This window comes from Drosophila kikkawai, chromosome 4, assembly GCF_030179895.1.
Source record: "Drosophila kikkawai strain 14028-0561.14 chromosome 4, DkikHiC1v2, whole genome shotgun sequence".
NCBI lineage: Eukaryota > Metazoa > Arthropoda > Insecta > Diptera > Drosophilidae > Drosophila > Drosophila kikkawai.
This window is the reverse complement of record NC_091732.1, coordinates 1307517-1327012: the sequence shown is the minus strand read 5'-3', so window position 1 is coordinate 1327012 and position 19496 is coordinate 1307517. Positions and strand designations below refer to the sequence as shown.

General features: G+C 37.4%; 2 protein-coding genes across 4 annotated transcripts in view; one reads left to right on the top strand and one right to left on the bottom strand.

Annotated features, from left to right (window-relative positions):
* The window catches only part of LOC108071476 (plasma membrane calcium-transporting ATPase 2-like), a 103191-nt gene extending 97719 nt beyond the window's left edge, over window positions 1-5472 (bottom strand). For 2 of the 3 annotated variants that reach the window (XR_011445462.1, XM_041776718.2), the window contains exons 1-3: window positions 5317-5471; window positions 5145-5257; window positions 4533-5076 (exon numbers count right to left, since the gene is read on the bottom strand). The gene's annotated coding sequence lies outside the window, so the exon portion shown is untranslated. Of the gene's footprint in view, window positions 1-4532; window positions 5077-5144; window positions 5258-5316 lie in introns of all 3 variants that reach the window. The other variant, XM_070287588.1, reaches the window with a different exon arrangement.
* A 3028-nt stretch (window positions 5473-8500) lies between these two features.
* Window positions 8501-9095, top strand: LOC138929055 (GIGYF family protein Gyf-like). Its single transcript, XM_070287715.1, has 2 exons — window positions 8501-8683; window positions 8737-9095. Exons 1-2 carry the CDS (start codon window positions 8612-8614, stop codon window positions 8863-8865), a joined length of 201 nt encoding a protein of 66 aa, XP_070143816.1. The 5' UTR covers window positions 8501-8611; the 3' UTR covers window positions 8866-9095.
* Window positions 9096-19496: the final 10401 nt, after the last annotated feature.

The window sequence follows — 19496 nt, the reverse complement described above, 5'->3', positions numbered from 1 at the left end:
AGCTTTGGCGCTACATACATTCCATATTTCATTTGTTCCTCACCAAGTGTGTATACACTTTCGTAGTGTTGGTCAAATTTTCACTGTTAAAGCCTAGTACTCTGACGAGAAAAATCCGCTGTATAGATTTAGACAGCGGCCAAACTCCATATAAAAAAAACGGTGTCTAAAAAAGAAGAAGAAGAACTTTTAGCCACGTCGTTTTTTTTGGTACTCTGACGACGAAAATGAAGCTTGCGAAATTTGAATGGCGTTGCCAGATCAAGATAGTAAACAGCTGATATCGCGCTGTCTAAATAATTCATTTGATTTATTTAGACACCCCTAATGGAGGGAAAGTTGAAGGAAACAAGTAACATTGATAGGGGCTGTCAAGGGGAAGCCCATAATATGGAATTTAACCCACAAACGACATTTTAATGTCATATTTATTAATATTTTTAATATATTTTTTGAATATTTGTTTACAAACAGCTGTCCAGTGTGACCAAAGAAAATCCTTAAACGCCATAAAAAGTACATTTTCGTGGCGTTTCATGCTTTTCCTTAATTTTTTTTGGTCACACTAGCTCGGTGGCGAAATAAACAGCGATTCCGCTGTCTAATTTAGACAGCGGATTTTTCTCGTCAGAGTACTAGGCTTAAAAAGAAGAAATCAGAGTTGCACCGAAAAACTATCGCCTAACTATCGCCAAACAAACCGTGGTTAGATTTTAATGCGTTCTAACCGCGGTCCATTTGACAAAAATCGGAACGGCAAAACCTTATGGGCAGTTAGTTCAACGGACGGTGACCCTATAAAGAGTTGAAGGAGAAAAAGAAAACTGGCCGTCGCCCCCATACAAACGATTACTGGCTTAGGAGGAACTTTTTTAACTTTTTGTAACTCCGCGGTAACAGCCTCCCAGGCATTGTTAAGGAATATGGCATTAAAATGCTCATTGTGGGTTAAATCTCGTATTATGAGCTTCCCCTTGACCGCACTATTCAATGTCACTTTCTCCTCGCGGGCAGAAAGTTTTTCGGTCCTACAATTATTTTTTATTCCTTCAACTCTCCTTCCATTAGGGTGTAAGAATAAATCAAATGAATTCTTTTTACAGCACGATATCAGCTGTTTACTCTCTTGATCTGGCAACGCCATTCAATTTTCGGTGGTATCATTTTCGTCGTCAGAATACTAGCAAAAACGACGAGGCAAAAAGTTCTTCTTCCTTTTTCGACACCGTTTTTTTATATGGAGTTTGGCCAAAGACAATAGAGTCTATAAGATAACGATTTTTTCGTGCTGGCTTTTAAACTGGCTCTAGGCTCTCTTAAATTTTGTTCAAAAGCCAGCGAAGAGAGCGCTCTAGAGCCAGCCGTTCTCTTGTACGCATTCAGCGACGCCGCCGGGTGTTTGTGTGCAAACGGGCCTCAAGAAGGCCAATTTTTACATCTCTTTTATTTTATACACTTATTAAATTATAAATGAATATTTTATAATGTATGAATCATAATAATATATTATTAATTTATTAGCTAATTAAATTAGATAATTGTAAATACATATGTATATATATATATATGTATTTATATCAATTATTTGTATTATTTTGCATATTTCTTTAATAATATAATTATATAATATACATACATACAGATAAAAATAAAATTTAGTTAAATGATTTTCTGGAATTCAAATTTGTTTTAATTCTACGCATTGAACTTGTATACAAATACAATCCATATTTGAGATCAGCTGTTTTTTCTGCCGCTACCATCACACAGTAGCGCATTTTCTCATTTAGCGTTGCAAAAATCATATATTTTGAACTAAATAAGATAACCTAATAATTTAAATGGACAGGTAATTGTTGTAAAATTTAAATATGTTCTGCATAATGTGCCACGCCAACAAATTCGCCTTTTTACGGGGTATCAAAGTAAAAAAATATTTTTTTTAATGAAAACAATCATTTTTATAAATATATTGAGCAAATACAAAATATCGACACAATTTCATACATTTCGCTCACGGTTTTGTGGCGGTTACACTTAAGCCTATCAGCTGTTTACTATCTTGATCTGGCCATTCAATTTGAACAGCCACCATTTTCGTCGTCACAGTACCGGCAAAATCGACGAGGCACAAATTTCTTCTTCTTCCTTTTTTCACACCTTTTTTTATATGGAGTTTGGCCGCTGTAACACGTGTTACAACGGATTTTCGTCATCAGAGTACTAGGCTTAATAAATTTTAGGCATTTTATCTATCACTCGCCAAGTGTGAAGATGGCATCTGTTTTCAAAAAGCTAAGAAAAAGCTGACTCCCGTGGTAAAATTGCTAAACTGGCAACACTAAATACCCACGTGTAAAACATAAAAAGATTTAATGATAATAATCAGCATGAATATATATGTGTTCACATTGGTCGTGGCAACGACAGTCGTCCTTGATTTCGTTTTGGTAAGCAAGATTAAACTATGTATATCTTCATCATCTCGTCTCATCTTCGTGTTTTTTTTATAGATATGTCGCTTGCCGGTGGTCACGATAGGGGTTATGGCCATTTTTTTTATGATATATAAAAATCAAGACCCCACAGAAAATATCGCCGCAGCTCAACAGCCCGACGTAGATACCGCCGCAGCTCGTCCAGAGCCCGAACGGCGTACCGGCGCAGCTCTTCAAGTGCCGGAAAACATTACCGCTGAAGCTCTTGACGAGCTGCGGCGGCACCTAAACAGTAATGCCACAAATTTTATAGAGCTAGCTGGTAGAATGAGCAACCCAGGGCGGCTGTTGGTGTTCGCGCAGGGAGGGTCGGACCTGTGCGACGAGGAGTTCGACCTACACCAACTGGAAATGGAATGGTCGGAGATTTCCAGCATTAACTTTGATAATTAATTGTCTTTTTTTTTGTTATGTATTCATATGTTAATTGTATCTTTTGTGTATATATGAAGTGTATAAATATAGATTTTGTATGGTGAAAAAAGTCTTCCGTTATTTGTATTGAATTTTCAATTGTTTTCCATCCAGTTTTCATGGCCAGTCACCATCCGCTTCGCATGCATCCATACAGTCAAAAATGTTTTTATTGCGTCAAGTCGTGTGGCACCCATACATCGAGCTTCTTTTTGAATCCAAGCATCTTCAAATGGTTTATAACGGTTTGATGACTCATGCCCCGCTCTTGGCCGATGCTGCGGCTGCTACAATGCCGGTCTCTTTCGATCAATTCAGCGATTTTATGGCAATTTTCGACGACAGGCCTTCCGCAGCGTGACGCATCTTCAAACACCTCTGCACCAAAACGAAATGGAATGGTGGAAATGGAAACTGTATCGGGCCCATAAGCTGCACAAATTTTATTGGCAGCATGAGATGCATTTTTGCCATTACCGTAGTAGTACTGCAAAATATGACTATTTTCCCTTTATTTTGCTCCATGTTTGCGGCGCTATAACTCACGAACGACTAAAAGCAAACAACCGTAAATCAAACAAATGTTAGCGCGTGAAAAGAGCTTTCCAAAAATGTCTAGTTGTAATGGTTGCCTACACTGAAGAAAATTAATGACAACTATCTACAGGGCAAGGTAACTGAATCAGAGAGCAGTGTATACAGCGAAGCGGGACCCCTTGTTGTTTCTAGCTCTTCCGGGATGGGGAGGTTATTTCTGTTACTGCTCCTGACATTACACGAGAATTATATTGATATAGAATATTAAGGCTACTGCCTACAAAAAAAAAATCAGAGAAAATCTCCCAGGACAACAATAATGATGAAAAGGAAATATGTCGAGCACCAGGGTCTGTTCGTGGCGTCTACCAATGCCCTACCAATGCCTTTGTACTTCAACTGTTAGCAAAGACCCCATATTGTAGCTGATCAAAACATTTAAATCCCCAGGTCACGAGATGACTGCATCTACTCCATCATGATTTTAAAGGTTTGTTACGAAATACAGCATTATATATTTAATTAATTCCAACAATAAAGTAATTTATAGAAATTCAGGTTGATGACATGGTAAATCTTGAGTGTTCGTTCTAATTAATTTGATTCTTTTCATTTTAATTCAGAGATTTCGGTTTGGATTAATATAAGCTTTCAATGCGACGACAAATTTTACTGAACTATGACTTAATGATTAGTTTCTACTTTAGTTGTATTTTTATTTACATATTTGCTTATAAGGCTGGCGAAAAGAATATAAAACTAAGTGTTCATATGCATAATTTAATATTTAATCTTCATGATTACGTTGGTGGCACATACATCCAAATTGCGTACACTAGTCAAGAATATAGCAACAAAAGCTTTCCGAGAATTAAGATTCAGTAATGATCATTACCCACTCAATACGAGCGCTGCTAGATTAGCATTTATACGCGATTAACTTTGCAGCCCAAAACAAACAAACAGAAAAGAATAACGGACAGAGCTTACGGCTCTTCACGGTAGCAGCGGCCGTTTGGTACGATCATATCATGTCACATTAAATTATGGTGGATATATATATATACATATTGGAGCACTTACCCCATCCGATCCTCGTTGAAGGCCTTCGCGATGACGTGGATGACGAGCTGTTTACGTTTTTAAATAATGGTTAATTTAATGCAACAGAGATGAGTATTTTGATCAATCCTGCTTATCGCGTTATCTATGTCTGGTTGTGCGGGTTTGTAGTGTGCATGAACCTAGGTCAGGTTTATGCAAATCGCGTTCTCTTAGCTAGCGCATGCACTCTAGATACGCACTACAGTTTTCCGAGGCTCAAAGGAGCCAAATGCGACCGAAATTTGCTTAAGAACGCGAAGCTTTCACAATTACATGAAACCTAAACAGATCTGCGCGCCGGATCTAATGTTGGTTGTGGGTTTGGGGAGGAATTTCCTGTGATTCTTCCCAATCGTCAAGCGCTAGCCGAACCTGGTGGTCCCTGGCCACAGCGTTTGTGGTCTCCCTTCCTCTGCCGCAGCTGGCGAAGCGGAAATTTAGGTAATCCCACGCCGATGACGTAATCGGGGCTCCTGGCTACAGAGCGGATTCGCTGGCTGGGTCGCGAATGTTTTCATTTCACCTTTGGTAAGATTCGGTTACGGTTCTGTTACGGGAAGAGCTTTGAGTTGAATAAGAAAAACTATTTACCGACTGATGATGAATGCAGAATAAACTGCGGGACGCTCGCGTTTTAAGCGCAAGAAAGTTCCGAGCCAGTATGTAGGCTCTCCAAGCCGGGAAGGCACGCGGTATTTCGCTGTCTATATGGAACAAATATTAATTCAATACTGCAAAAGGCTGGGAGTTTTAAAATAATTACCCGAAACCGGTGCACGACACTGGCGGATATGAACCGGTGGATAAATGGTAGGATGCAAGCGCCGATGCCTTGTATTTAATTGGCAAAATGTACACGCGGATGTTTTAATCATGTCGGAAATGATGCTTAATCGATAATTATGTGCTGTCATCTGTCAATTTCGCACAGCTGATTGTGATCGAATAGGGCTGGAGAATACGATATGACTATCGTAAGGCGCGTATATCAATTCTATTGAGTTTTACAATTTTAACTTTTATCTCCAATGCTGCCCATTACATAGTGTAAACCGATGCGACGAAAAATATCGAAGACGGGAACCGGCGGCCAACCATCGATACTATCGGAAGTTCCATCGATTTTTTTGCAGCTCTATAGGATTATTATTTATTATTTTCCCGCTCTAGTTTTTTGATAGCCGGCAATGTTAAATGTAATGGAATTTCTGGTGCGCATTAAACAAATGATTTAAACATACATTCGCTTATATATAAATACTAGCAGACCCGACCCGCTTTGCTGGGCCCGAACTAATTATAGTTGACCCGGCAAACACTGTTTTGTCATGTATATTATTTGTAGGAAACAATAGAAAAACAATGAGCATATTACAGAGTTGGCACTAAATAAAATATTAAACCTTGAACCGTAATGTTTATATATAAAAATCTCCTGTCACTATGCTTGTTCGCTATAGACTCCTAAACCGCTTCCTCTGCTTGTTCAATAAAATTATACTGGCACCGAGTCGTTACGCGCTCTTCACAGTTACCCATAAAATATATTTGAAGAAATTTCGGATTATCATCAGCCATTGGCATCAATGATCCAATTTTGTGGTACAACTGGCCTTAAATTTTGAATGTAGTTTCAGAATTACGTCCATCGGAAGCAAGATCACAAATTTTAGTGGCCCCAAATGGCGTCATTTGGAAGCAAGAATTAAATTTGCGTATTTTACGCAAAAATAATTTTGAGTCATTTGAATTTCCAGCAAGAAGGGATAAGATAGGTTCTGGCGGAGCAGGTAGAGGTTGCAGCACGACTTTTCCTCCTGCGCAGCACATACCGGCAGTTTCATTCCGAAATTTAAACGCCTGACAATATTGACATACTTTGTCCATTCCACCGATAGCAATTTTTGCATGCGCAGAGTAGTTAATATTTGGTGCATATTCAAAAGCAAGACGAACGAATGATGTACGAACTAATGAGTGACTTTTCCGCTGCCTTTGTCGTCCTTGTGCTCGTACTATATCTATGTTTTGATCTCGAGCCGCCTTGATTCTCGTAATATTCTGCTGCAGACGTTCGCTACGCTGTCCCTGGGATTCTTGTGCACGACCTTCTGCTGTCCTAATTCTTTGAGCTCTATTTCTTGTATTGACTTGTTCTGGCAACTGATGAGCTCTTTTGAAACGTCTGCGTCGTGCCACTCTGCTGCTTACGTTGTTGAGATTCGGTCTTTTCGGTGGCATTTTGCTGAAAATAATATCTTACCTTCTTAATGTATTTAAAATGAGAATTTAGAGACTCACCACTTATAAACACAAAACAATAATTATAAATGACAAATTAGAATAATTGAAAAGACAATCTGGCGAAATGCGATTTATTGAAATAATTTATTACAAAATATGTAATACGTGAAGAACCGCTCGACCAATTTTGTGCAAACTCATCGACAAAATAGCCCGAGCAAAGCATAAAGATTTGGATAAATAAGCACACTAAATAAATTTCATGAGAATCGGTAAAGCCGTTTTGGAGGAGTGCATAAAAAAAGAAGATTCCTCCTTGTTCTGGCGAAACTGCCATGATGTATAAGATCTAATCTATCCTATCTCTCAAGTTGAACCAAACTGCATAAGCACACTAAATTTCATGAGAATCGGTAAAGCCGTTTCGGAGGAGTGCATAAAAAAAGAAGATTCCTCCTTGTTCTGTCGAAACTGCCATAATGAAAAAGATCTAAGCTATCCTATCTCTCAAGTTGAACCAAACTGCATATTGCCTGCAAATTTGAACGAAATCTGTTAAGCGGTTTAGGAGTCTATAGCGACCAAACATAGTGACAGGAGATTTTTATATATTAAGATATTGACTTGGCCACTGTTGATATACATTAAATTGTTTATGTTTTAAACTCAATGTCACTGAATGAGTATAACAAAAGGCGTGGACTGTGGATCTTAAAGAATGTGTACCTGCCCTGCTGTACCACATTTCATCAATAGGCCTTTTCATCAACAATTCATCAACGCGCCGACTGCGACGTCGACAGAATCGACGCTCTGCCGACTGCTACTTGAACCCGAACTCCCTTCGGATACCCGAACTCCCTTCGAGTCCGACTTGTTGGTGCATGTCAAAAAAAAACAAAACCAATTTGCATGGGCTTCGTTTATTGAAGTCCGAAACAAACTAAGAAACGCAACTGTCCCGAAAATTAGAGAGAGATGGTGATAGAGCGAAAGAAGGGGGAAAGAAATGTTCGGTCTTCGGTTTTCGGTTTCGTCTTGCTTCTTCTTATTCCCTTTGCATTACAAGTTGAAGTGTTCTCCACTGCAGAAGTGTCGTGTGTTAAAAATATTAAGAAATGAAATAATTCAATAATTACGTTCCGGGCCATATTGGAATATAAAAAAAGGTGAGTAAAAAGATTGTTCTTATTAAATAGAAGCCTATAAATGTACATATTTACATATATTATTTTATTTATTATATGTATGTATATAATATATTAATATATTATATTTATATATGTATGTATGTATTTTCTTTTCAGACTGCAGTAGTGGCCAATATATCCAGAGAAGATACTGCGCAATAAATTTGGTCTTCATGAATAAAAAGCGGAACACCAAGAATCAAAAAGACCTTAAGGCCTTTTAATATATGGATGTTTAATCTTAATTTTGTATATTTGTGTTTTAGTTTGGGTATAGAATTAGTAAGAATAAATAATATTAATAAAAATTTTTTATTTTTATATATGAAAAAAAAAATCATCAACAATTCATCGATGAATTGATGATGAAATGTTGATTAAGGCTGATGAATTGTTGATGATTCAACGATGAATCATCAACAATTCATCAACATTTCATCCGTTCATCAGTAATTCATCAACAATTCATCGATGAAATGATGATGAATTGTTGATGAATTGTTGTTGATGAATGCCTATGACATGCCCATGTTAAATTCATCAACAGTTTGTATGGCCATTCATCGATGAATCATCAACAACACCCCTTCGGCTATTGATGAAACGTTGATGAATTGTTGATGAATGGTACTGCAGGGCATGTGCAAGCCAGCGCCAGCTATAACTCCATCTTCAAATGATAATACTGATAATAAGGTGGGTTCAACTATGCTTTTTTAGATCTATTTTTTATTTTCTTATTTCCAAAGAACAAACAGAAGAAAATCAAGAAGATCAAAATGACGAGAATGGATGCTCGGAGCATTCTTGGATTTTCAGTTACAGCCGCCGAAGGTCGTATTAATGTCGGTGTTCGAGATTATGTTGATGGACCATAACCTACAATTTTATATATAAAGTTACAATTACAAAGGTCGTATGACTAAAAAATATTTAAATTTGAAACAATAAACCACGTTTAATATCATACAAGTTAAGACTTTTAATATTGCATTTAGTGGAACGAAAATAAATGTTTATTTTCTAATACAAGTCAGGAACAAGGTACTTCGGCTCGCCGAAGTTTGTATACTCTTGCAGTTTGCAAGTGGATCATTAAGAATCTATTAATTTTGTTGAAATGAAAAGAAAAACTAGAATGTTCATCAAATTAGCAGATCAACTGGAATATCCCACTTTTGATTATACCATATTTTACCGTTAATTATTCGTATAAGAAAATAATGCGGATGTTTTCTTTATTCTTTAGTTCTTTTTTACACGGTACACGTCTATACCATGATACAATCATAGTAGGTAGTCTACTCGGAAAATTTCGGTCCCTCTACAATCATAGCAATGAGTGCGAGTGAGAGGGTCTAATCTAGTAAGTGCGAGCGAAACGACATTAGGATGTGTTGATTAACCCGTATGTGGAGTATGGGGCTTTAAGTTTCTTTTTAAAATAAAAAGAGTTGAATTTTTTTTTATAATTTAATTTTTAACAGTTTAGAGTTGGAAATGAGTCGTTGTTTTTGTTTTTGTGTTGACAGTATTTTGTTCAAGTTGTTAATCCTAAAATATATTCTAATCTTAAAATAAAATGTTTTTGGAAAGTCGAGTTCCGGAGTTATTTGTGGAACAGCATCTTCGTTCAAACGCCTTTTTTTTAATTGATGCCCTCTATTTGGCGTCAATTTCCAGTGCATTTCTCGAAAATGCGTTTCATACATTTTGGAGTAATCTCCTAGCTTGCACCCCAACGATTCCTCCCATACCGCTCGTTTTTCTAGACATTTTGGTGCCCTAATAAATTTCACGCCATCGACGTGTTTACGGCACACGTGGCAAAAAATCATGTTGCACAAGGGTTAATTTGTAAAAAAAATTGTCCGTAGCCAACCTTTCAACACAAAAGCCGAACAAGCACTGAAGCAAAACCCGAGTGCTTTGACTGCCGAATAGACTACCTACTATGATTGTATCATGGTCTATACTTTTTGTTCGCTCGGATGACAGTTGCTGCACGTAGGCAGCTCTCTCTTTAACCCCGAAAACCAGCAGCGGCGCTCTCTGAGAGAGAGAGAGTAACCTGTTCTCTCAGAGAGCGTAGCTCATCGAACAGTGTGACCAGATCTTACTTATGGTAATTGACCTGCTACAATAGCTTTTTGGATGTCCTTGGTAATTTAATATTAAGTTAGCAGGCCAACTTTTTGTTTTTAAAAAATAATGAAAACTTCAGCAAAATATTGTATTTTTTCACGAATAATTAAAGGACAACAAAAAAATTAAAATGAATATAGAAAATTGAGCAATAATCACGAATAATTAACGCTAAATTCTGAGAAAACAATTTTTTATGTATTATTAAAGTTTTCAGGAGGTTCAGGAGTTAACAAGAAAGAAAGCTAACTTCGGCACGCCGAAGTTTGTATACCCTTGCAGTTTGCAATTGGATCAAAAGGAAGCGAACCCTTCTGGTTAAATTACTAGAAAAAAATAAAAGGAAATATATAAAAGTTGTATATTTATACATGTGTGAAGGGATGGCTTTTCCGAGTGGTGGAGTAATGTTTATTGGATATGTTAAAAGGGGTTTAACAGGATGAACTTAAGGAAATAATATCTTTGCGTTATTAATCTGGACCGCGTCCGCTTGATTCTCCCGTTGCTCTTCTTCTGTCTGGTATCGGTATCGTCTCGTCTAGTCTACCTATCGCTTACATACCATCGGTATCGTAAAGGTTGTTCCTGGACAACAACCAGCCCGTTACACATGGGATATAATCAGGCCTGCTCCGGTTTATGAAAACGAGAAATTGGTGCTCCGGTAATCGAAAACGAAAGATATTTTCGATTTGAAAAACGGGCACCTTTTTCTGGCCGGAATGAAAAGTAAATAGCTTTTTATACCCTTGCAGGGTATTATAATTTCAGTAAGAAGTTTGCAACGCAGTGGAGATGTTTCCGACCTTATAAAGTATATATATTCTTGATCAGCATCAACAGCCGAGTCGATCTAGCCATGTCCCTCTGTCCGTCCGTCTGTCCGTTTCTACGCAAACTAGTCCCTCAGTTTTAAAGCTATCTGAATGAAACTTTGCTTTCTATATACTCTCACTGCTATATGTCGGAACGGGCCGGATCGGACGAATATATCATATAGCTGCCATACAAATGTTCGATAAATTTTTAGAAAAAAAATTATAACTTGGCTGTTTTTCAATAGAAAATGTAAAGCTGGGAATGTATAACTGTAACTGTCAAACTTTAAACATAATAAGTATAGGTAAAATGTTATGATACTCTGTTTAGTGTCTGTTTTCGGCATTATAATTTATAATATAAAAATGAAAACCAAACCAAGGGTATACGAACTTCGGCGTGCTGAAGTTAGCTTCCTTTCTTGTTTTTATATGAAATCAGATCTTATTTACAAAAGGAAAAAAATAGTTTATTTAGTGGTCTATTGATGTTTATTACACACCACCATAAGATTATTCTGGCAGGTAGTTATTTTATAAAAAAAAAATTTTCTGACCCCGGCTTTCTCAGTTGTTTGTAATTGCCAGAAGAAGGTTATAGCATACGAAAACTTTGGGAAAACCTTCTGAAAATGTCCCTAGCGGCTCAACAGATGTACACACTGTTGTATGTACAATTCTGAAATACCCTACAAAGATCATAGCTGCGTTGAGATTGTGTATCAATGAAATCGGTAAAAAAAAAAAAATATTGAAACAAAAAGAATTGAGTTAACGAAGCATTACCAAAGTGAGCTTAAACAATTGGAAATAATGCCTGCTGTTAGACGATCAAGACTTGGACGGCGTTCAATAAGTAGTCCGAATTTCCGTAATAGCCGGACGCAAGAGGAACGTACAAAAAGAAATGCATCGATACGTGGCCAGATGGCACAGCTTCGCGCTGCACAAAGACCACCTCAAGCCCGACAAAATAATAGAGGAAGACGAACGGCAAATGAAAACTTGAATCGCGCTGCATTCGCAAACAATTCTGAAACATCCTACAAGGATCTTACCTGTGTTGTTATTGGTTCATTGTCTGTCGTATGTCAGCATTACAATGCACTGAAGTTTCGGCTGGCAACCCCCGGCTTATGCTGTGCAGGTGGCAAAATTGAATTGCCCGTTTTGGCTCATCCACCAGAGCCATTGTATTCGCTACTATATGGAAATTCAGCCTAATCAAACAGTTTCCTAAAGCTTGCACAAAAATATAACGGATGCTTGTTCATCAATCAGGCTACAATCCGAGTTATACGGTAATGACGTCGCTTTATTATCAAAATAACCAACTCACATTTTTTCGAAATTGCGGGCGCTTTGTTACCACCACAAAAAAAGGATCATTCCTTCAGATCTATTTCATTGATTCGGCAGTTGAACAAAATCACCGCTGTGCAATTTTTACTGCAACTAAGTTGGTAATGAATTGGTCAGATTGTTCAAAATCGCATTGGATATAATGCATTATGACGAACACAAAATCATTATCAGCGCTGACAAAAGACCCACTGGTAGCCATGCAAGACAATTTAATGCTCCCACTATCAATGATTGTTGGCGGGAATGTGGAATCACGCGATATTGTTCTTAAGCGTCGGGATAACGGCCAATTGCAACGAGTTTATGAGACTCATCCGTCATATGATGCTCTTCAATACCCGTTGATGTTCCGTCGTGGAGAAGATGGGTATCACTTCAACATAAAGATGGTCAAGCCAACGACAGGTTTGTTTACAAGTCATCACTTCTTTTTGATTCTACAACTAAGTTTGAATTCAAATTTTAGGAGAAGAAACGAATAAGGTCAGCTCTATGAATTTTTATGCATGTCGATTGATGATTCGACTAGATGTTGACAATCATCTGTTAAGATACCGCCGTTTGTTTCAACAATACTGTGTCGACATGTACGTCAAAGTAAAAACGGAACGTCTCAATTTCATTAGTTTCTTAACGGACAACCGCGTACCGTTGCATAATGTCTGATGATTTAGATTCCGCAGCATTATAATAATTGATCCCACCTTTAGTTGCAAATTATGCGGCGGAGTTCCTGGCACATCCAGTGAGTTCAAAAATTCAGTCGGATAGTTGGGCGAGACAGAGTTCGCCGTGTCCTCTAGTTATATATATATATGTCGGAAAGTTAGTTGCTAAGTGCAAATTTGGAATGCTTGTTGCCTTGGCAACATAATTATTCGGCATGCTTAGGTATTGGTAGCCCTGTAGGTGTCGCTGGCGCGCAGGCGCAATGACAGTTGAGTCGGTAACAGGACAAGGACAGAAGACTGTCTGTTACTGAGTGAGGTCTGTTCGTCTGTCGCAACAAAAGGAGAGAGTAAGAGAGACAGCTTGAGATTGTCTAGGATTGACGTCTGAGTGAAAAGTAAGAAAAGGTGAAAAGGCCACAGGAAAAGTGGCGTGATGACAGTTGCGATTTGACTGCGCAGGCGAACAGAATTCGCTGGCTCGACTACGGTTAAATTAAATAACGTTTATTTTCGACATATATATATTCACAAAACGTTGAGAAATTTTTATTGGGAACGGCAAATGGCGAGCTAAAATATCGGTCAAAAACTCTACATTGTCTCGTTCGTGTATTCTTATTGTCTATCATTTTGTTGGTGCACGAAAATGTCAAAATTCGAACCCAATAAGCGTAATTTGCGGGAGATTTTGCTTTTCGCGTTCAATTTGAAAAAATCGGCAGCTGAAGCGCGTCGAATGATCGTAGAAACTTATAATGAGTCGTGTATAAGTGAAAGAACGTGTCGAGAATGGTTTGCAAAGTTTAAAAATGGCGAGTATGACGTGGAAGACAAGGATCGACCAGGACCCGGTCGGTTTGAAGACGCGGATTTCGAGGCTCTGCTGGATGAAGATTCTTGTCAGACACAACAAGAACTCGTTGATTTCTTGGGTGTGACTCAGCAATCAATTTCCCTTCGCTAAAAGGCTTGGCAATGATCCAAAACCAGGGAACATGGGTGCCGTACGAGTTAAAGCCAAGGGACATTGAGACGCGTCTCTTTACGTGCGAGCAACTACTCCAACGTCAGAATAGAAAAAGTGTTGCATTCGGGCGGTAATCGATAGCCGCAGGCGAAACAAATATCGTCTGGGATGCGCACCGAGGATAGGTTGGCAGGGCCAGGAAGAGGGGAAGTGTGGGAAGTATGTGCCGATCGCGAGAGAGGTTAGCTGCACCCACACCAAGGCACCAAAGAGTACTGGCCTTGAAAGCGGTTCTCGACCCCGGGAGAGAGAGGCGAGAAAAGTGGGTGAAGGAATTGGTGGGAACCGAGCCTATATAGGGCAAGGTGACCGCTAATGGCGGCCAGTAGGAAAAACGGAGCCGAAATACAACCAAAAACCCTTTCAAACCTTTCAAACCGCAAAAACCGAAAATATAAACCTGAAAACCGAAAAATAGTGTCGGGAAGGTGAACAAAATTAATATATATATATATTTCGGACGGGAGTGCGAAAAAAAAACTAAGAATTAAATAAAGGAGGATAAACGGAGCCGGAAAGCCACCAGGGTGACCAGGAGCCGGTCACGGGAAACCAAAAAAGAGAAGAAGGGATACAGCCAGGAAGGAAAAAAAAGTGAGTCCGTTCCAAACGGAACTAGAATTAAAATAAACCAAGACACGTTCACAGGGTCCTGTGCCTTCTGGAGGCGAAAATTCTGGGCGGGAGTAACTAGAAAAAAAAATCGGCCCCAACCCCAAAGTCGGACGGGTCCCGAATACTGGACCTCAAAGGCCGAGGTGCCACCGTCTCAGCCGGGACAAAGGGGACGGAAGCACCAAAGAATCCACGGCCGGATAAGATTAGTTAATTTATTTATTTACGCAAGAAACAGTAGGCTAAATTATTAATTTATTTAATTCCGCCATATTTATTTATTTATTTATTTTATTCAATTCTATTTATTTATTAAATTTAAATCTACGTTATTTATTCTAAAGTGCCCGTGCTAATTTATATTGTTTATTTGTTTGTCGGTGCGTAAAAAAAATGTGTATGTGAATACACAGAAAAAATGGTAGAACGAAAAAATCAAGAATATTTTTCTTGATTTTTTCGATGTGGTGGATTAAAATTTTTAAGTACGATTCGGGGTTAGACAGTCGAGTTAATCCCGTTTCGGGATTAAATGACAAATTAAGCCTAAAAATTCTTGAATCAATCCCGTTTCGGGATTAAATGGCAAATTAAGCCTAAAAATTCTTGAATCAATCCCGTTTCGGGATTAAAATTACCAATTAAGCCTAAAAATTCTTGAATCAATCGCGTTTCGGGATTAAAATGACAAAATGAGCGTAAGAATTCTTGAATTAATCTCATTTTGGGATTATAGAGGCATAATAAGCCCAAACATTCTTGAATTAAGCCTAAATATTCTTAAAAATTTGGTGAGAGCAGCAAATCTATTTTTAGCTCAGAGAGAGAGATAACATTTTTGCTCTTTCCTTGAAACTGTATGTATTCGGGTTCCCGACATTAGCTTTTGATTTGACTCAGTGGCCCAGTTGGTAAGCGGACGGTCTGTGATTTCTGAGACATGGGTTCGAATCCCGACCGGGAACTAGGAAAAGTAAGTTTAATAAGTGCCTTTAATAAGATTTATACATTAATATAATATAATTAATTTAATAACCATTTGTAGCTTTATAATTACAGATTTAAATAAAAACTTCTTTCACTTCTCACTAAGAACTTTAGAGGGATTAAATCAAGGATTTTTGGGATTAAAATAATTAAGAATTTCGGGGACTAAGCCGAGAAAAAAAATTTTTTTTTTTTTAATTAAATTTAAATTTAAATTTTAAAATTAAAATTTAAGAATGTTTGAGATTAAATTAAGAAAAATTGGGATTGAAATTTTTACGGTTAGCGGGATTGAATCAAGAATTTTCGAGATTGAAAAAATTAAGTATGTTCGTTCTTATATTAAGAAAATCCGACCTTAGCTCGAAATCATGCCCACTTGGGATTGATTTTGGCGACTTTATCCCGGATTTTTTTTTCTGTGTACATTTATACACTGATTTGGCAATATAAAACGCTATATTTAAAAAGCACCAAAACGCCAAATACATGAAAATTTAAAATTTAAAAGCACGTAAAATTAAACCGAAGGCACCTAAATAACAATTATCAATTACACCCACCAACATGAACTAATAGACATCCGTGAACATAAACAATTGCTGTTCAAACATGAACACGGTTTTAGATAAGAAGCATCTGTTAGCGGTTAAGTCTCAGCAGCAGAGCACGGCCTAGCACTTGTATGTGCATATCTATCTATTAATACAACCGCCACTTGAGCCTATGTAACAAGTAACCCGAAATATGACCTCCTGCGAGCGGTCTGGGTTTGTTTAAGATATGTTCTTTCGGGGTGACTGTTTGCACCCTTATCGTACTTAAAATACTTCCCACGATCGGGAACTGTCCGATGCGTGGGTCTAGAACTAAGATCTACAATGTACATTCTCATGTTAGCTATATAAGCTAGGGTTTGAATGGAATAAATTCAGTTTGAAACAAAAACTCCGTATGAAGACGTCCTCTAATTCGGGCGGTCTTTCATTTTGGTCCTTCGACCGCTCTGTAACTTTCCCCCTTGTGGTAAGAGGTTCAGAGTTATAAATCAGCACCTTAAAATATTAAGGCTGCAAAAATAATTATCTCTTGTTTCCCCCCACCCGTGGTAAGGAACAGAGTATAAAATAAAAACAAAAAGGCACAAAAGAGTCTTTTATGTTTTAAATACAAGCACCATTTAGGTTGCTGTAATACCATGGAAGAAATGGTAAGGCGTGCTGGAGCCAATAATATCAGTATAAAATGTGCTTTAAAAAAAAAAAAATTAAAAAGTGCATTATATTATGCTGTGGTATTTGAAATGGCCAACTATACCATATATATGCAAAAGGATAAAAAAAAAAGAGTCCTTCTTGTTAAAAAAAAAAAAAGTGGTCGAGAAATCGACAAAATTAAAAAATAAATATAACAAATATTTATTGTGGGCGTTTTTTCGAGGCCTAAAACATCGAAAAGTCGCGGTAGTGAAAAACAAGAAAGGAAGCTAACTTCGGCACGCCGAAGTTTGTATACCCTTGCAGATATTATTTCATTACATTTTACCTATACTTATTATGTTTACAGTTTGACAGTTACAGTTTTGCATTCCCAGCTTTACATTTTGTATACATCTACCGATCGGTTTATATGGCAGCTACATGATATAGTTGTCCGATTTTTATGAAATTTATACCAAAATTCTAGAACAATAAAAAAAGCCTATATCTCAGAGTAGATACAAATACGTTGAAAAACAACGAAGCTATAATTTTTTTCCTATTAATTTCCCGATCGTTCCTATGGCAGCTATATCATATAGTCGTCCGATTTCATAAAATTTTTACCAAAATTTAGAAATAATATAAAATGGCCATATCTAAAAAATGGTGCAAAAATATTGAAAAACAGCAAAGTTATTATTTTTTTTTCTAAAAATTTATCGGACATTTGTATGGCAGCTATATGATATAGTCGTCCGATCCGTCCCGTTCCGACATATATAGCAGTGAGAGTATATAGAAGACTATATGCAAAGTTTCATTCAGATAGCTTTTAATCTGAGGGACTAGTTTGCGTAGAAACGGACAGGTGGACAGACGGACAGACGGACAGACGGACATGGCTAGATCGACTCGGCTGTTGATGCTGATCAAGAATATATATACTTTATAGGGTCGGAAACGTCTCCTTCACTGCGTTGCAAACTTCTGACTGAAATTATAATACCCTGCAAGGGTATAAAAAAAGGACCTATCGTGACAAAATTAAAAAAAAAAAAACACAATAATAAAAAAGTTTTTGGTGGTCGTGAAAACGATAATTCAAAAGGTCAAAAAAGAGTCCCTTTTGTTTTTAAACAAAAAAAATTTTTTCCAACTCCATTGGTTGGTTTTTTAAAATTAAAGGACAATAAGAGTCCTTATTAATATTTTTTTTCCAACTCCATTGGTTGGTTTTTTTGTAAATGCCAGATATGGCAACCAGAAAATAAGAATAAAATAATTTTCTGGGGTCGAGAAATCGGCTAAGATATTGTGTGGAAGTTACCCAGCCCTTGACGGAGAAAAGTAGAAGGAGGGACGACCTCACGGCAGCAACTACAAATAAGTCTGCAACAACAACGACGGCCGCAGCGACGATACAGAAACAGGCGGCATCAGGAAATCATCCTACAACAAACAACGGCGGCAGCGACGACAGCAGCAGCAAAAACAACAACATCAACACTAAAGACGACGGCGGCGCGGCAGAAGCAGCAGCTAAGTCAACTTAATTAAAATTCGTTTTTATAATAATTTTTTGATTTTGTAAAAAAAAAAAAGAATTTATAAATATTGCACTAAAAAAAAAAAAAAAGAAAGTTCAATCAGCAGTTACTTAACGCAATATTCCCCCGGCAGGACCTCACTTCGGAGGTATTTATAAAGCTGGAGTTAAAGTCATAAAGTCAGTTTCAATACCAATTGTTTAATATAAAGGAAATTGTTCAAAAATAATAGAAAAAAGAAATACAAGCGGATAAACTAATTTTGATGAATTAAAAATTAAAAGTTAAAAAGAAATAAAATTGTACATGTATTAAGCCATGATACGGAGGGCTTTGTAAAATATTAGTTGCAAAATTAATTATATCGAATTAAACAAAATAAATACAGTCCACTTAATTTTAATTGCAACTAATTTAAATGTACCCCGAATCTTGCTGGCCCTTGGCAGAATGTTCAAACATGAACACGGTTTTAGATAAGAAGCATCTGTTAGCGGTTAAGTCTCAGCAGCAGAGCACGGCCTAGCACTTTTATGTGCATATCTATCTATTAATACAACCGCCACTTGAGCCTATGTAACAAGTAACCCGAAATATGACCTCCTGCGAGCGGTCTGGGTTTGTTTAAGATATGTTCTTTCGGGGTGACTGTTTGCACCCTTATCGTACTTAAAATACTTCCCACGATCGGGAACTAAGATCTACAATGTACATTCTCATGTTAGCTATATAAGCTAGGGTTTGAATGGAATAAATTCAGTTTCTTACAAAAACTCAGCATATGAAGACTTCTTATTTATTTTGGAGCTCTTTCAATTGCAGAAAACTTAACATAAATTAAAACTTAAATCAAGAGGAGAGATAGATCTTTGATGCGACTGCGCTGCGAAGGCCGGTTTGTAGTGTAGGGGTATATTTGTGAAGAAAAGTAATTTCGGAAGTCCCGTCTCAGTCCCTTCCTCTAATTTGGAGCTCCAAGTAGGTAGGATGTAGCTGAAATGAACGAGGGTACATTTGAATAATTATATACATTGATATACATTTATACCTGTGCAAGAAAATCGTTGTCTTCTCCGTTGTTCGCTGCTCCACTGTCTCTATCGTCGTTGATGCAATTTCCGTATTTTCT